Here is a 19,816-nt window from a genome sequence, read left to right as displayed (position 1 = left end):
TCTCATGTAGACTTTATTTGGTTCAGATCGAAGTGAAGTTGAGACAAAAAAACAATACACATATATGGGACATATCACATGAAATAATCTTTTTACGTGAAAATGAAAATGATTAATTTTGATTGTTACATTAAAATAAAAAGTATATATTAAAATACTTAAGAATTTAAATTTAAATTTTACAACTATCAATTATTCAAAAGATTTACCCAATAAAAATCAAATCTCTAAAAGATCTCATTTATCATGTCATTCTTCTTTAAGATTATTGTTACCAATCACTACCAATGCCATGATCCTCCTCACCATGATTATGATGATCGTTATCACTTTCACCACCATGTCAATTATCCCTGCTAACATCACCATAACCAATGATAATGATAACGATGACAACAATGTCATAATGCTAACATATCACCACAAGCGCCATGACACCCGTTGTAATCACCACCATGACCATTGACAATAGCGTAAACAACAATGTCAGCGATGGTCATGACAACCATAATGATGGTTGCGAGGTCAATCATGACAATATGGATGTAGCAATAGTCGCGATGGTAATGATAGTAGTGATGGTGACGACAATTATGACAATGGTGGTGACAACGATCATATTGGTGATAGTAATAAGTTAATGAAAATATTGAAAAGATTGATAAGATAATTAAGATTTATTAGGATGTGATAATTGAGCTTTTAAACATTTGTTTTTTTTTGGGTAAATCTTTTAGAGATTTAATGGTTGCACGAGATTTGAATTTCAATTCTTAAGTATTTTATTCTAATTAAACGTACCATTTTATGATTAGTTACGTGTTATTCTTATTTATGAAGGTGGTTCTTATATAATATGTTTCTCATAGTGTGAGTTTGAGTGTGACTGTTGTTGTGTGTGTGCATGCTATTATTAATCTTATATAACATCTTAAAATGTGTGTGTACAATATTAAACTTATGTAATATCTTAAATATTTTCAATCAAGTTTAAAATAAAATAAAATTTCCTACACTTAAGTAAACCAAAAAAGGTGAAAGTAAAAAGAGTCAAAAGAAAATTTGATAAATATTTTTAGGGTGAAAAAAGAACAAATTATTACAAGTTGGAAGTTAAAAATTAAAACATTTTAAATAATATCTAAAAATAAGGTTACAATCTTTTAATATAAATATACTATTATCTAGCATGTGAATCAATTAACATTAAATAGTTTCAACTTAACTAAATGTATCGAGTTCAATTATATATATATATATATATATATATATATATATATATATATATATATATATATATATATATATATATATATATATATATATATGTAGTTATATTAAATATATAAATGGATAACTTAATTTTTTAACTCGTATTTTAGTGTAATCAAATCAATGTTTAACTTGGCCATGGAAACTAAGATATAAACTAAAAAGAAATATAATTTTTATTTGTCAACAAATCATTGGTCTTAATGAAAATAGTTCAATCTCATATAAAACAAATGTGGTTGAAAATGAGATTCTACTATAATTGATCAATAGTTCAATATGAGATAAAACAAATGTGGTTGGAAATGAGATTCTATTATAATTGATCAACTGAATTTTTTTTCAGAGAAATTAGTCGTTAATAAAATCGGTTTATATTTCACACCAATAAAATAATTTTAAAAAAATGATTCTAGCTTAACATGCATGAGACTCTTGCTTGGATTTTTTTCAAAAAAAGTATAAGACAACCGTCTCCTCCCTCAAAATGCTCACAAGCAACAAAATTACGTTTGCAAATTGTTTAAATATGTCTTTATCCATGTAAGTTAGTCCTTTTCTGTTTTTAGTCCTCTAAGTTCACTTTTTCAATTTTAGTTCTTCTAAGTTAACACTTTTTTAATTTTGGTTTTTGTAAATTTTTTTATTCATTCTTAATTCTTGTAAGTTTTTTTTCTTCTTAAATTTTAATTTTTTTAAGATTTTAATTTTTTTCATTTATAATCCTCATAAATTCATGTTTATAAAGATCAAGATTAAAAAAATATAAATTTACATGGACTAAAAATGAGCAAACTATCTTATGAAGACCAAAATTTAAAAGATATAAACTTATAAGGACTAAATTTAAAATAATTAACTTACAATACCTCCAAAATAAAAAATACTATTTTATGTGAACCAAAAATATATTTAAACCTTTTTAAATATAATGGAGTGTTTTTCAAAGAGTGATGTTTTATTGTACTTGTCCATTTCATATTCAAAACTCTATTAACAATAGGTAGAATACGAATTTTTAGCAAAAAGAAAAGCACTAACGAAACCTAAGAAATCATTTGCCCTTTTAATTAACCAAAATAATACTATCAATACGGAAGAGTTCATGAACCTTAAACTTAGATTTGCGTGGTGGTATACATTACACGTACTTTGTGCTAATTACGAACTTTTAAAGGCTGTCTTACTCTCTATCACGCTATCGGTCCTAAGAGCAAGAAGTTTTGTTTGGGAATCTTATGGATGATCTCAAATAAAAGGAGTAAAACGGATAGGGTTCAGTAATTTCTATTTCTTAATTTCTTATCATGATTATGATGATAATTATTGCTTTGTGCCTAAACAAAATTCCAAATTGCATAGGAGCTAAATAAAAGTGGCCTAGAGGACACTTTTTCGACATTCATGTCCATTCGTTTATCTTGCATGTTTGTTTTTTAGGGTCCCATAATAAAGTTGACGTTGAAAACATTAACTTCAATTTAAATAAAATATATATACAGTTAGATTATATATTGGCCTAGGTATATTAACAATATTATTAATTTCCAACCAAACTCTGGTGATTGTCATGACAAGAAGATCAACTAATTAAGGGAAGTTAGGGAACCAACTCCTATATGTTGCATATTTCTGAATGGTTCTGTATATCTAGCTGCAATTGCAGATTGTTCGTGTAAGTGAAAAGGCAGATGTGACTGCATATAGTTAAACCATTATGCATGCTTTAATTGGTTCATACTTCACATATATATATATATATATATATAACCAGTCCTCACGCAGCAACGTAACCGAAGCTAGGTTATTTAATTTAAGATTCAAACTCAAAATAAATGAATCTTTATCGATACTATAAGACATTAATTTGGCACATAGTAAATTATCTACAGTTAATTTGGTCGTGGCTTGCGCATATGATGACACGGTGGTCAGGGTGTTAGACATGCATATTAAGACCTTCAATTCTTTTGTATCATTGTTGTACAATAGAAAAATAATTTCGGGATGGAGTATATATGTGAACTAATTAAGAAAAAACTTATCTAAAAGTGCATATTAATCCATACAACACATTCAAATTGTAATACCAACCTTCAATCATTGTAGAGCAAGTACGTTCGCACTTAATCGGTAGAAATTAAAGTGTAGTTATCCGAAAATAAATTTCGATATTTAAATCAAGGTTTGTTCTAACAGGGTAACAATAGAAGTAGAGAAAACATATATACCTAAATTTTTAAGTATTTTATATTCATTAAATTGGGAAGAAAGTATGATTTAACCTCTCTCCCGTGAAATACGGGGCTTAGGCATAGAATTTATTCGATAAAATATTTAAGCTTCCAGCGTAAAGTGTATGTTTTAGACATAAAGTTGGGCAAACCTGAATAGTTTGGGCTGAGTCACAAGTTAGCCCTAAAGCATATTCAGTTGGGCCAAACAGCTGATCCACATTGAGTAGTTAATTTTTAGAGATGGGTCAAATTATCAGACTATTTTTCGGATTTTAAAAAATAACAGACTGATTTTTTCTTTCCTTCCTATAGTACTCATTTTCAAATTGAAGAAAAATGGATTGTTTTCTTCTTTTCTATTGTTCAGTGGTTCTTCATTTTATCTTTTTACCAAGAAAAGTGCTAGCATCTCGTTTCATAACACATTATTTCTGATACACAATCTCCTATTAGTTGATATTTGTTCAAAACTACATATTTTTTTATTTTTTTATTTGGTAAAATTAATATACAGTAATTGAATAATATATCAAAATACTACTTTATCAATAGGTTTTATGTGTATTTTATTTAATAATAATAAATATAAAAAATTAATATATCAAAATATTTTACCAGCATTTTAATTTTAATAATTTAAAACTTTATAAAAAAATATTGACTATAAACCCAAGTTGAAACCACTCACTCAAGTAATAATGTTTTCAATAGAAAATACATGTCTCTTTTAAAAAAAAAGTAGATTGTTTATTCCATGCTAATTATTTTTTTAGGTCAGATGAAGCTGTACCGAACATATATTTAGCAAAGAGCCAAAGACTTTTAAAATCCAATCTAAATTTTAATTTGTATTAATTCGTGATTCTAGAAGTCATGTAACTAAGTGTAGTTATTTTGAGCCTATTTGGCCAAGTCTTTTTAAAACTACTTCTAGGAAAAAAAAATTATAAGTTAAAATAAACTTTCTATTAATTAATTTATAAAATTTATCTTATATAACTTCTCTAAAATATAAAATTCATCTATAAATTAACTAATAATTAATTAATAAATAATTAATTTTATCTTAGAAAAAAACTTTGTTTCTTCTTATTTTGAGAAAAGCTTATTCAAACATATCCTTCCCTTTAGTCTTCCGCCGATTGCCATCACCTACATCTGTTTCTTCAAACTTTTGATGTTTTTTACCATTTAAATCTTTTTATTCAAACTCCAAAGTCTAAGCCATCAGAGTTTGTCTCCCCCATGACGTCCTTAGCAAAATGTAATGTAAACATCACTGACTCAGACTCTTCCCTCTCCAATACTGAAAGCTAGATAAAAACCTCTACTACGGACAAAGTTTGTGAACTTCTTATACACTTAAAACTTTTAACTATGAGGGACCAATATTTTTGTATAAAGAATTAAAGATAAATTTAGTATAACATCCCGAAAGAGCAAAAAAAAAATTACATTGAGTATAACCAATATTAGTCAACGATACTGGAGATGTAACAAAAGTTGTGGCAGCACACCTGTCATTTAGAAAAAAATTATTCATGAACAAGTTGACTAAAGATGTTTCATCTCTTGACTATGAGCCTCAAGAACGTTGACTTTCATTCTGCTTTGTTTCTGTTCTATTCGGGTATGATCGACTGTCAACTGCAAGAACCAGTCAAAGTTTAGTTTGTTTGGGCTTTAAACCATCTCATTGATTAAAAAATGAAAAAAAAACAACAACAACAAATGTTTTTGTCATTATCTTTAAAATATTGGTTAGCGAGTTAAAATTAAAAAATATTAAAGGTCTTATTAGTATGTTCCATTACAAATTTTAAGCATGTTTTACTTGCTTTTTAATAATAAAAAAACTATCTATTATTAATTACTGGCCAATATATACTTTACAAGAAAAAAACAAAACAAAACATCAGCAATGCAAACAAAACTTGTGTGATTGTCCAAGCTCAATAGTTAATGGACCGGTACATTTTGATTAAGTCAATAAATCAATTAATTAAGTTAAATGTCTACTGATGATTCTGATATCATATAACTGCAATAAAAAAATTATAATCACTAATAAGTATCTCTGATTCATAATAACTATAGTGTAAAAATAAGTCTCAAAATAATTCTTATTTTAATTTTTTAATGTAATACGGAAAGGAGGAAATAATCAACCTTCATTTCTCTCAACGAAAAAATAAAGAAAGCATCCAACCTTCACCATACTACTACTAATGAATGCAAATTGATACTCGATTCCATGGTTACAAAACTTGTACGAGATTTGGTCAAACTTTGCGGTAAGTTTTTTTTTTTTTTTTTTTACTTCTTTGGGTTTATTGGAGTTTTTTTATTCTTCTTCATGATAGCAGGACTCTTAAGTGCTACCCGAAGTCCTTTTAATTAAAAATGATTTTAAACCTTCTTATAAATTCTTGTTTAGGCTTTAGAGTATTTTTCACACATTTTTTAACAATAATAATTACCTTTTTTAAAAAAATTTACATATAATGTAATTTTATTTATTTTAAAAAATGTTCTTCTAAAATAAAATAAAGTGTTTTTTTTTATATTTTTTGTTGTGTTTATTTAAACTATTTTTGCTTTAAAACTAATTCTTTACCTTTTTTAATAAGTGGTTTCTTAGAAGAATTTTTTTTTATAAAGATGTTTTTTCACAATTATCTTTTTTAAAGTTTAAACAAATGGACTCATAGTATTATTCTTTCAACAATAAGAACTTATATATCTTGTTCATTTAAGATTTATGATTATGCCAATATAATACTTCTATTTAGATGAGGTTGTGCATGAAATTAATTTAAATTTTAAAATATTTACATATTATATATATATATATATATATATATATATATATATGGGTCTTATTAACAAGTATCTTAAGGGGATTATTAAGGGCGTTTAAAACTAAACCATATTAGTTTAAATTACCATAAGGTCCAGAAAGACTTTAAAAAGGTGATTCAATAAAAATTGCAAAAATTGTACACTCTTTATATGGTTTGGTTTGATTTTAGTTCTAGTTAAAATCGAATCAAGCCAGATTAAACGTCGCACTATACTTATATCAATTTTATGTAATTAATGTTAAGCTTTATCTACTATCTAGTATTGTTTTTTTATGAGCGTTATGTAGCATTGTCACAAACTTTTAATTGTGATAGTATGTGATTTAAAAACTCTTTCTTATAGGAGGTTTGTCATACGTGAAATTTTGTTGCACGATAATTGATAATAATTACTAAACTATTTTTTAACAATATCTTTGCTTGTAATTGAAGTATATAAACATTATATGTTACAAAAAAAAAGTGTATTGTGTTGTGTAACAATATTATTAAAGAAAATAACTTTTGATTTTTAACTAACATGCCTTCAGAATTAAAGTATAGTATTTTAGACTACATATAGTAGATATATTAATTATTCTATCCATAATACTAGCGATCGAATCTAATATCTTCCTCAATGAAAATCAACTGTGTACTTGAATCAATTTTCATTAGTTTTCCTTTTTTGACTGCATTTATTAGTTCTCCTAACTCTAAGCTTGTTTTAAAAACAATTTTCAGTATTACTTTTCAATAATTTTTAGAACTATGTATTAAATCTAACTCATATCAAAACTATTCTTTATGCATATATCAGAACTAATTTTAATAACCGTAAAAGTAATTTATCAACAACATTTGGTTGATCGTAATTTATTAAAACTAATTTTATTAATAAATAGACTAGGTGGATGACAATCTTATCTTTTTTATTGCCATGTCTTGAATCTAGCACAAAATAGTATTATTATCATATTATGTTTTTATGATGTTATATGTATTTATATTTTTATTTAACATTTATTTTATAAAATATTAAAAATTAGCAAAAATATAGATATGATAAGATGGTTATAACATATTAACATCACTCAAATAAAACACGTGACTTCTAGAAGGAATTTACTTTCTAACCAGCGGAGAGGGATTTCCTTTTACTCACATCACAGGGTGTACAACTGTAGATGGAATGTAAATTTATGTAATAATTTCGTGCCAGAAAGTAATTGCCCAGATAATGTAAATTCACAACTCTAATGTTTGAAATCGTCAGTTAATTTGTTAAAATGTTTTTTTTTTTAATGTAGGGATCTCGATAAGGCTAATATTGATTTATTTAAAATAACATAATACATAACAACTCAATTTACCCATTTTCACTTATTATGTTTTGGTAGTTGATTAAATATGAGACAAATCATCAACTTATATATAAAATATTCTGGAGGTATAATCTGTTTTATTTTATTAATTTAAATTATTTGATATATTAAACTTAGATGATTATAATTTAGAATTGCGTAAAAAAACAAGCCAAGTAGTTAAATTGATGCAATTGGTATGAATGTTTGATTTGATGTTAAGAATTAATTTTGTATATATTTTTATGTTTAAAAAATTAGAATTAATTATGAGTTTAAAATTGATTTTAGATTAAAATAAACTAAATTTAATTTCATAACAAAATACTTATTTGACCTTAAACAGAAATTTATAAGATGGAAACACAGGCGGTGAGTGAAGTGTGAATTGTGAAAGTCATATAATGATGAGTTTCCGCGGAAGCTTCCCATGCTAGCTGTAAGTTGGGGCACGTTTGAATAATGCACACCGTCTATGACCATTCTCTCACATCACTCTCGTTTAAAATAAAACCCCTCTTGTCTCTCTTTTCGTCTTCTCCTCACTTTTCACAATGAAGAAGCACATTCACATAGCCCTATTCCTCCTTCTGGTGTCACCGTTAATCCCCATCGCCGTCGCGCAGGCCCAATCCCAGCCCAATGACTTCTCCGACGCAAACCTCAACCAGTTCAGCCCCTCCATAGCCATAATCATAGTCATACTTGTCGCCGCGCTTTTCCTCATGGCTTTTTTCTCCATCTACGTACGCCACTGCGCCGATTCCCCTTCCACCACCGTTAGCCCTCTCACTACCGCACGCTCCCGGAGGGCCGCGCGTGGGCTTGACCCAGCTGTGATCCAAACATTCCCAATCCTCGAATACTCCGAGGTTAAGATCCACAAAATCGGAAAAGAAGCGTTGGAATGCGCGGTGTGTTTGTGCGAGTTCGAGGACACCGAAACGCTGCGTTTGATCCCCAAGTGCGATCACGTTTTCCACCCCGAGTGCATCGACGAGTGGTTGGGCTCCCACACCACGTGTCCCGTGTGCCGCGCCAACCTCGTTCCCACCGACTCCGAGGATGCTATTGCTAACGGTAACGCTAACGGCGTTGTTCCAGTTCCGGAGACGTTTACGCGAGACATTGAAGCCCAAAACGACGCCGTGGAAGCGGCGCCAGAGCAGCAGAACGCGGAGGCTGACCCAGTCTTACCTGAACCGGAAGTAGTTTCCCTGGACAAAACACTGAACCGGAACCGCACGCGAGGGTCTCGGTCGAACCGGCCTCGGAGGTTTCCAAGGTCGCACTCGACCGGGCACTCGCTGGTCCAACCGGGAGAAAACACTGACCGGTTCACTTTGAGGTTGCCTTTGGAGGTGAGGAAGCAATTAATAAACCGCCAATTGCAACGTGCGAGTAGCTTGATCGTGTTACCCAGGGAAGGTAGTTTGCGGCAGGGTTACCGAACCGGAGGAGAAGGGAGTAGTAGGGGGAAGATTTCGAGGCGGTTGGACCGGAGTTTGAAATCGGACCGGTGGATTTTCTCGATGGCTGCGCCCTTTTTTGCAAGGGCGTTGTCTATTAGATCGCCTAGGGTTCGAAACAATGATGTTGAAGGAACGGCGTCGTCGTCGTCGTCTTCCACCGCGCCTATCTTGCCGCCGACGGCCGTTGACTCGGCGAGGCCTCTGGTCTAACCTGAGTTTCTCCAACCTCCACGTGTCGTTGTTTTTATTTTTTGTTTTTTCTTTTCTTACAAGGCACGATTTTGTTTTTGGTGCAAAATTTGTAAAATGTGTATAATTAATAAGGTAGCATGTTTATATGTTTTAGAAGAACTGGGTCATGTACTAAATTTCATACTCTTGAGGTTGTTAAGCTGGTTAGTTAGTTAACTTCAGATTTTAACAAAACAGCAAGCGAAAAAAAATGCAAAATTATCTTGTTTATAGATTCTGAAATACCAGCAAAAAAGAAAATGAAAAAGATACAACAGCAATTCAGCAAAGGAAAATGTACCACTGTAGGGATATCATTAGGTGTATAAATCTAAAGAGATAAATATAAACCTAGATGTAACGAGTAATATAATAATGTGACAAGAATAGGAGAATAGCAATGAGTGTTAATTGTGTGTTGAAAAATGCTAGCAGCATATTTTGACAACACTTTTTCTTTTATTATATGAAATCTATACAAGTCTCATTAAATGTGTAGATCTTACAGCGTTTCTTATTTAGTAGATTTTATTTCCAAATTAGTAAGATTTATATGAATTTCAACCCGCGCAAGAAAATAAATATAAAAGAAAGTATTAGAAATTAATCACATTTTGCTTTAAGAAATGTTTACAGTATTAAGTTCTCCAAAAAGGTTATTCTTCTAAGAATGTTATAAGTAAATAGGGTAGGCATTGGGGTCAATATATGTTTACTGCACAAAAATCATAGAAACAAGGAGAGCGCGAGATAAAAAAGAAAAATGTCTGCTTGTTTTTTTTATATTTTTTAAATAGCTGATAATTTTAAAAAATCATTTGACTAAATCACAACTTTTTGATGAGTTGAATTATCTCCATTATTAATTGCTGCCGGACCACCTCGATCGGATCCTTATTCGTTGCATTATTGCATACCACTCCACAGAAAACATCAAATTCTTAAAGCAAACAGAATCAATTAATCACTAGCCTTTAAGTTTTTAATGCAATTAATAAATAATAAAATATATAGGTAGGAAAATTTTCAAGAAGAAAGGATATTAACCCATTTCAGCATCAGGCATACCATAAAATATCAGTGATCGAAAAGCTGAGAGCTTATAGTACTGCTCACTAGCTTATAAAATTAAACCAAAGTTTCTGCCAAAGGCCATAACTTAGAAATGCTCCCTCAACTTCTTGATGCTTTTGCTCTCTTGATCGGGGATGATAACATGGAGTCCTTATATTATATATGTAGTATATTTTCACATCGACGTCTTTTATTTTTATCTCTTTTTGGGTTGCGTTCATAAGCCTCCAATTATTAAAAAAATTACATGTTAGAATATTAACTTAATTTAGGCTGTTTAATTTAATTTTAAAAACTTCAAATCGTGTTTTAAATAAATTTATTTCCTGCAATTTTTGTTTAAATATATTTTGAATTTTTAAACAAAAAATAAACATGCATTTCATGTTAAACTGAATTTTGCACAACTTACTCTTCCCCCAAAATAAAAAATAATATTGATTAAGTTTTTAGTGTCTCAAAATTTTTAGTTTCTAATTTTTAGTCCTTTAATTTTTTTTGAAATTTTTTAGTTTTTTTATTAATTTTTTGCTATTTTTATTACTAAAAAATAGTTCATGTTTTATTTATTGTTAATCTCTCATTTATTTTATATTTGAGACTAATTTTCAACTATAAAAATAAATAAGAAATTAAGAATGACAAAAAAATATAAAAAGAGTAAAAATAATAACAAAAAATTAATGAAAGACTAAAAAAATTAAGGAATTAAAAAGTAAAAGGTAAACAATTTGAGAAACTAAAAACTTAATTTACCTAAAAAAAATTATATCAGTTAGACTTTTTCCATTTTGTGTCTTGGCATTCAAGACAACATATAGAATTTCTCGATTCTGCCTCACTCACATCAAGAAAATTTAATTTGTTTATCAATAGAATACATAATAAGATCACTTCTATAGTGAACTTGTTCGCAAATGGTCTATGGTGAAGAAACCCAAGACGTACAAATCGGAGGACGTTGCAGCCATTAACCGTCGGTTTCCCTCAGCGCAGCGGGGAAAACAGGCGGCGACGGTGGCGAAGTCGTAAATCTGGTACAGAAGCTGATCGTTCCTGTTCAGTGTTCATACCGTGGAGGAAGATCACTTGAGAGAGAAAGGACGATGTCAAAGGGATAACTTGGGAAAGATACTGAGAAGAGAATAAGAAAAAAGAAAAAAAATAATTGAACCAATGAGTTTGAAACCAACAATATCTAACAGTGGTTGCATAGTTAGAAGCAGTGGCTGGAGTTAGCGAAAGGGAAAGCTGTGGTTGCTTTTGTAATCGATGAACATGAACTAGCTTGTTTTGTGCTTCTTTTATGTTCTAGGAGTAGCTGTTTGTCAGTCTTTATTGATCTTGTGTACACAATGTAAAGTGTATTGTGTTGTGAAACATATATACGTTGAACTGATCTTCAAAGGAAATGGCCTTTCCTTTTCTAGATTATATATCGGATAAATAATTATTTTTATTTTTGAATGGTAAAGAAATAATAAATTTATTTTTGAAATATAAAAATTTTAATTTTAATTTTCAAAAGAAAAAAAATGCGATAATTTTATTTTTCTATTAATTTTCGTCCATTAACATTAATTAAAGAATCTATCTGATACATTTAAATATGAATTTGTCAACACTCTACACATCTTAATGACAAGAAGGACTATTTATCCAAAATATAATTTAATCTTCGTTCCTCTCTTTCATTTTTTAATTGTTTCAAGCGTAACAATAAGAATTTAAAAAATAAGAAAGCAAACATAACTTATAACAAACATAATAATAAACATAATATTTATTAATAAGTATATTATATCTATTGCTTTGGAATTTTTATTGTAATAACATTAGGTGGTGACAATATTAAGTTGGGTTTCATTTTTTTTGTAAAGATTACTTAATTACGGCTCATCTTTATTTGAGTCTCATATTTTGAATAAAAATTCTAGAGCATGAGATAGATTGTGCTTATTAACCAATATTTTGTTTATTATTATGTTTGTTTAACTTATGTTTATTTTTCTATTTTTTTAAGTGTTTATTGTAATATTATGCCTTTAACGATTAAAAAGGGGGAGAAGATAAAAATTAAATTATATTTTGGATAAATAATTTTTTTTGTCCTTAAATATACAAAATGCCGACAAATTCATCACTGAATGCGTCACGTAGGTTTTCATTGATGATAATAGATAAATAAATTTATCTCACTTTTTTCACTTTCAGAGACAAATTTAAATTTTTATTTTTCAAGGATAATTTGTCAAGACATTGACAAAAATAACTATTTACCCTTATATATATATATAAAATCGTCCACGGCGTGGGGAACTCTAGGGATAAATACGTGTATTCCCAAAGGTCAATAATGTCATTCTGTTTATTTTATTATTTTATTTAAAATAAAACTATCACCATTCGTTTTAAAATAATATATACCTAACGGTTGTTTAGTAAATATTCTACTCATGAACCACATTCTACAAACTTCAAAACATCTTTTATATGCTTCTCCAGGGTGAACCATATACTTGCCCCGCTTCACCCTAGAATCCGTGAAATCATTGGAATTTTCGAAAGATCTATAATTGAACAAAATCGTAAATTTTCTTTTTCTCTTTTCCAGGCTTATTTCTCGGCTTTCTTTATTAAAAATCAAAATAAATTATTATAATGGGTTGGTTAACAAAATATTTATCAAAATAGTTATTAAACATGTATTTAGTGCTTGACTGACACTAAATGAAAGCATAAAATGAGCTGTGTCTCTTATATTTTTACATGATAAAAATCACTCATTTTAATAAATATTTTATTCAACAACCTATTATAATACTTAGTTTTAATTTTTAATCTATTTTGATAAGAAAAAGCCCTTATTTCTCTCTCTTAACTGGTTCAGGGAGAACAATAAATATTCTGTTTGTCTTGATCAGTCTTTTTTATGTTTCCCCGCATGTTTGGTGCGTTTGTACGTAAGAGAACCAGTGGCGCTTTGATTAACGCGTTTTGCGAGAAAGACAAACAAGAGACGTACTGAAAATTGAATTACAAGTTTATGGATCGGTGCCATTTTTTAGTGAAAGCATTATTTGCCTACAAGAATCAAATTCCTTCTGTTTTGTGATCTAAATTGAACTATGGCATTTGCCAGGCCACTTTCCTTCCCTATTGCCTGGTCATTTGAAAAAAAAGGGAAAAGAAAATTAACTTCCTTTAAATATGCTATATGGTTATTGGTTTTTCAATTAAAGCTAGTGCACACGCAATATAGGTAGTATATTCGTTTGACTTTAGTGTCAATTCAACTTTTTTTTTCCCATTCTGTAAACTAACTTTTCGCTTTTTATCACCTTATCGCTTGCACAAAACGCAAAAAAATAGAATTAAAATTAAAAACCTGATGGCTTTAGTTGACGGTCGTTAGTTTTGTAATTTCAGCTGAATATAAAATTCTTAAATTATTTGCTTTGTAATGCTCCCTAAATATATTATCAGTCATAGTTGGCGATGAGAAGCTTCCTTTTGGACCAATAATGTTACGCAACACTTCCCCTTTGGACCAGTTCAAACTTCACACCAAAGGTTAGTTTCAATTCATTTTAGGTTTAATTAATTTGGAAATGCATTCCAATTTTTTAATTCAGCCGCCAACATAAATGATGTTGCCTTTGATTACTCCCCCCCTCTAATTAAACTACCTTTTATCTCAACATTCGTAGTTCTAGCTTGAGGTGCATAAAAAAAAAGAGAACTAATAGTTGACATGTACAGTTTTAATATTAAAATACTTTCCAATATATTAATTATTATTGAATCATATTAAATAATTATATAAATTTTATGGTTATAATTATTTATCATAGAAAGATTAAAAAATGTTTAAATCGTATAATTGAAATAGCACATGACCTCATTAAACTTTCAACACTTGCGAAACTAAATTCTGGAATCATGAATTTCCTTTTTCTTATTTTAATCACACATATAAAGAGACCAATTTAAATTGGGGGCTAAGTATTGGGTTCTTGATAGAATCGGGCAGCATTGATTCCTACCAAAAAAAAAAAAAAAAAAACGAATCAGACATTGCTTAGGATCACAATATATATGTTATTCGTGGAAGTTGTAGCAACATCTCAAACTTGTGGTTCATGTATGAATGATGCTATGGGCTTTCTTTCTTTATTTCTTTACTTTTCCTTGTTGTTAACTAAGGCTAAGTTTGGTTAAGGGAAGGGGAGAGAAATAAAAAAAATAAAAAATTGTGTGGGTTTTATTTGTGTTTCACATCTCCTAGACTCTAATTTAAACATTTCTATTCTATTTTTTATTCTTTCTAATTTTATCCTCTAAACCAAACACAACATAAGAGAGGATGATAGGTCAATGGGTTGGTTTGGTCTTGTGGTTGCAATGAGTGTCACCGACAAAATGAAGATCAGTGAATGTTGTGAACTTGTGATAAAAAAAAAAAGTATCAATAATAGCGAGGTTAGGTGATGAAAAATAACGAATGAGAGAAAGAGTAAAAATTGAAAAAAAAAAATCCAAAAGTTAAAATTTCAAAATTTTCAAATAGTTTGATCCATAAACTCATATACCGAAGTTGTGGATTAAATGGGTTAGCTCACATAAAATTACATTCAAATGGGCTAAGAATCACTAGGTTAAGGCCCTGCATGTTACTAGTTAAACGGGCCAACCCATGAATCGTGCCTCATATACTCAACTCCACTCTTGATGCAACTCTCATTTTTATCACAAGTGATTATAGCATTTGAAAGGAGAATTCTCTCTCTTTCTCTAGTATTTGTTGTTAGGTAGGATACTTAATTTTCACATTTTTCTTTCATCTCTATTTTTTTCATTATAATATTTATCATATTTTCACTTTTTCTCTATTGTTTTCATCCTCCTCTTTTCTACACCATTTCATCAAAAAATTTGGATGAACATTAAACATTTTCCTTTTAGTTGTTTCACTTTTATGTTATTTGTCTTTCTGTGTGTGTGTTTGATCTTTAGTGTTGCGCATGGAGACAATAATAGTGTGGCATTTGTTTCCTGCACTCCCACTATTGCATCTTATATTTTTCATTGCATTCTAAAATAAATTTTACATTTTGAGATAGACTTTCTAAAATACAAATACAATGAAAGATGCAAGATGCAATAGTCTTAATAGTGTTTCTTGCATACCCCAGTTTTCTTTTTGTTTGCGGCCCAGTTATTACAGTTAATGATTGATCTTCCACACGTATCTTCACTCGGTTCGGGCCATGGTTCTTGGGCACATTGCGGAGCTTGGCCCGCACCAGCTGTCTCTTCCCTCCTTTTTTTGGGTCCATGTCATGATGGGCTTGGCCCATTCTGCTTTTACCTTCTCTCCGAAGCTCAACTATTCCTCTTTATCATGACATATAAAATACTAGTAAATTACGTAAGAGTTGGCTTGAGTGACAACTAAAAAGTGATCACTATACAAAAACACACAAATACTCCCTTCGTATCAATATAATTACAGTTTTAGCCTTTGAAAAAATTTCAAATTCACTGTCTTCTCACTTTTTAATGAGATATTTAAACATTTATTTTAATTTTATCATGTAACAAATAGTCTTATCTTAGAAGACTTAATAATACATTTATTGAAATTAAGAGAAAAAAAAATATTTTAGTAAAATTGTCCCCTAATAAATGTTAATTCTCTTAAAATATTCCTACTTTGTTGTTCTGGGTAAAGAAATCTTAAACCTCGTTATTTTGTAACGGAGTGAATATTTATGTAGAAGCAGAGCTATGGAATGGATGGGTGAGTCCATGACCATCTATGAACCATAAATTCCCATGCATTAGTAGTTTCCGCGACATGTTCAAGTTCAACGACTGAGAACTAAAGTAAAGATGCCTACATTAATTAGCTGTACTGCCACGAAAGTACAAATAATCATATGGACATATGTACCCATTGCAAGTGCATATTCATTCGCAACACTATTTGAATACTCTACATTTTTTTAAGCACAAAAAGAATATGATTGAGGACAACGTGCATCCTACAGAGAAAAAGAATTTTAGTATTTTTCCGTTGGTGTTCTTTTTTTGGTCACCTTCTTTTACAACTATCTTTAATTTTGAAAATAATTATATAAACTTTTGGTCCATAAAAAAGAATGATATGGGGCAGCAATTGCAATTGTATCACGCGGTTGCGAAAGCTGGCTCAAACTCCTAACAAAGGTCACTGTTCAGCACATGAATGAAGGTACGTCAGAACTCAGAACCATCGCGATGGATATTGAAAGGTCTTTTTCCTTGCTCTTGTACTAATTTAAAAGTTGAATTTAGTTACTTTATGGTATATTTGGTTTTGAAAATAAACTGGAAAAAAATATAAGAGAATGAAGAAATAGAGAGTAGAAACCAAAAAGTAAAATGATTTTTAAGTGTGTAAAATAGAAGAGAAAGTGGCCTTCAAAAAGAAAAATATCAGAGCAAGTGAAAGCAGAGAAAAAAAAACATGTATGCCAAATAACATCAATATCTTACGTAAATAATAATATAATATAAAAAATGGCTACTTTTGGCGTTATGTAAATAGTATTCCTTCTCTTATTTTTCGTACATATATGAACAAGTTGTAAAAATCATGTGGGACTCAATTGCATATCACTCCTTTTCTTTTTTCTTTTTTTTTTAACTTGGCAAAAGACAATGATAATATATTAGGATGAAGGCAAAAGATTTACAAAGATAAGGCACAGCTGCCACAGGAAGTATACCACTTTCTTTCAACTGTAGCCTGTAGGCCCTCACCAAACCAGAGAAGAATTACATATTTCCCATTTTTCATTCCCTCTTCTATTAACATGTTGCAACATGGTGATGCAATATGCGTATAAATAACTTTATACTTTTAATATGTGACCTAAAATTTTATTTTAAATATAATTTGTGTATTTGAAAAAATATCTGATGGAAAAGGACAGTTATTTAATTGATTTCATACTTCGAGATATTAGACTTTGACGGTTTACGAACGAATACCTCAATTTTTAAAAAATAATAAAAAGAATGTACTTTAGAGGATATATAATAAAAAAATTATATTATCAATTATAGAATTAATGAGTGATAATTGTGAGCATAAAATTAAATATAAATATAGTAAAAAATAAAATTAATTATAATTTCAATAATTATTTTTTAATTAATAAATATTATTATATTTATATTATAATTCTTCCCAAGTGGTGGCTCCATGCATGCATTGTTTGACCTATTTTATTTTATTAACCCAATATGAAAATTAGTTTTTTAAAATAAGTAAAAAAAAAAGTAATTTTACTTGTCAATAAGAGAATTAATAATAATTGAAAAAAAAATTTAATATATTTATAATTTCTTGATTCTTATGCATATATATAATATTAAATTTGAATTTCTTGTCATTAATTAAAATTATTTATTTATCCGCCTTTAAATTAAAGTTGCTCACTAATAAAAGAACCGGAACCTAAACTTCGTTGCATATATATGACATGTCAGTATAAACTAGAAATCATGTGTTCAGAAGAAATACAAGTGTTTATAAAAAAAAAAAAAAACAGGTATCACTGTTATCAAAACTAAATCGTTTTTGTAGTCAAACTGATAAGAATAGTCAACTCGACGTTGAACTGATAAGAATCAGTTATGACTTCTTTTTTTTTAGTGAATCAGTTATGACTTAATATTGGCCATATCAAATTAAAGGAGAACTTGATCATGGCCGTATATAGAAGATAGATGCATGATTAAGACTGTTTTAATTAAATTTTAATTTAAGTCATCCATTTAAATTATATGATTATAATTTGCTTATCTCATGCTTTCATCTCATTTTCTCTCACTCTCATACACGCAGTTGTTTCACTTGCGCCTTTAAAAAAAAGTAGTTGTTTTCACTTGCTTAAGTGGAACATCTGTATACATCATGATTCATGTCCTCAGAGAAGGTAACATGGGTGCTGATTTGGTTACTAAAACTGACTCTTTTTCGAGTGATCCTTTAGTCATTCTTAATTGAAGAGTGCCCGTCGTATGTTGGCTTGGATTCATATGGGGTGTTCTTCATGTTAGCTAGAGAGTAGTTTTTGTTGTTGATAATTTCTAACTGATAAAAGAAAAATACACACTTGTTTGTAAAATAATTTAATAGTCTATATTTAAAATTATCATTTTTAACAGCAGGAACATAGATAAATCTATCATTTTTTTTTATTGTGAGACATATGAAAATTATAAACTTGGTCATACAATCTTAACGGACAGCCAAGATAATTAATAAGTCAATTAGTAGTCAGATGACTACTTAAAAAATTATATATATATTTTTTTACTTTAACCATTCAAATATATATTAGGTTTTAGATTGTCTATTGATCACTAGATGACCTATCATATCTTAGATTTTGATGATTATAAGAATATAAATTATAAATGGACTAATGAGTTATTGTCAAGTGAATAAGATCTATTTCATAAGAGAGTTCACTTATAATTAAACCAACATCTACAACTCTAGTAAGCATGCATTCACTCTTAAATGGAAAACAATTTTGTCAAAATATACTTAGCATCCAACGAGCTATTAAATTAGCCACGTCCACTTATTGAGAAAATTAGTATTTTCACATTGAGTTTTTTTTATATGCGTCTATTGGACTTAAACCACTCATACACTTATTCTACATCCTTATAATTCACGTCCAACAAGGTCTTAAAGGACAATGTTAATTAGAAAGGAAAGTGCATGTTCTCACTTCTCGAATTTCAGCTTTGTCTCTCTATATTTGAATTGATGACATTTGAATTTAAGAAAATGACAAAATAAAAGGAAATAAAAGGAATTTGTAGAATATTCTTCAAGAGTGTTTTCATTACAAAAGAGGAACACATACAATTCTTTGTACATTTATTCATATTCTTGTCATTCAAAGCATGTGGTTTCACCTTTAGCTATGAGACAACGATCATATCAAGACTTAACACTGATCTTGTAACAAATTTTTCACTTAAATATATAAAAGGCAATTCTTGCTCAAGAAATGAAGAAGAAAAAATATCAAGTGAAATACGAGCACAATTTGAAGCGTAACTTTGCTAAATTAGTGGACGACATACTTAGCACTTAATCTTTTTATCATTTGCCAAACAAAGTTACTTGTATTTGAGCTGAACTATTTGTCCACTCTTTGAGTGTTATTGAATCATTGTATTTATTCAAACTTTTATTTATGAAAGAGTTAAGAGTGAGTGACTTAGTGTTAAACAATACTTGAGTGTTTTTA

The 19,816-nt window shown here is 29.2% G+C and overlaps 1 protein-coding gene across 1 annotated transcript; it reads left to right on the top strand.

The window, feature by feature from the left end:
* Positions 1-8,165: 8,165 nt before the first annotated feature.
* Positions 8,166-9,650, top strand: LOC114397912 (E3 ubiquitin-protein ligase ATL6-like). Its single transcript, XM_028359964.1, has one exon. It carries the CDS (start codon positions 8,271-8,273, stop codon positions 9,396-9,398), a length of 1,128 nt encoding a protein of 375 aa, XP_028215765.1. The 5' UTR covers positions 8,166-8,270; the 3' UTR covers positions 9,399-9,650.
* Positions 9,651-19,816: the final 10,166 nt, after the last annotated feature.

This window comes from Glycine soja, chromosome 19 (assembly GCF_004193775.1).
Source record: "Glycine soja cultivar W05 chromosome 19, ASM419377v2, whole genome shotgun sequence".
Lineage (NCBI taxonomy): Eukaryota > Viridiplantae > Streptophyta > Magnoliopsida > Fabales > Fabaceae > Glycine > Glycine soja.
The sequence above is the reverse complement of the archived record's forward strand: the minus strand, read 5'-3'. Positions and strand labels throughout refer to the sequence as shown.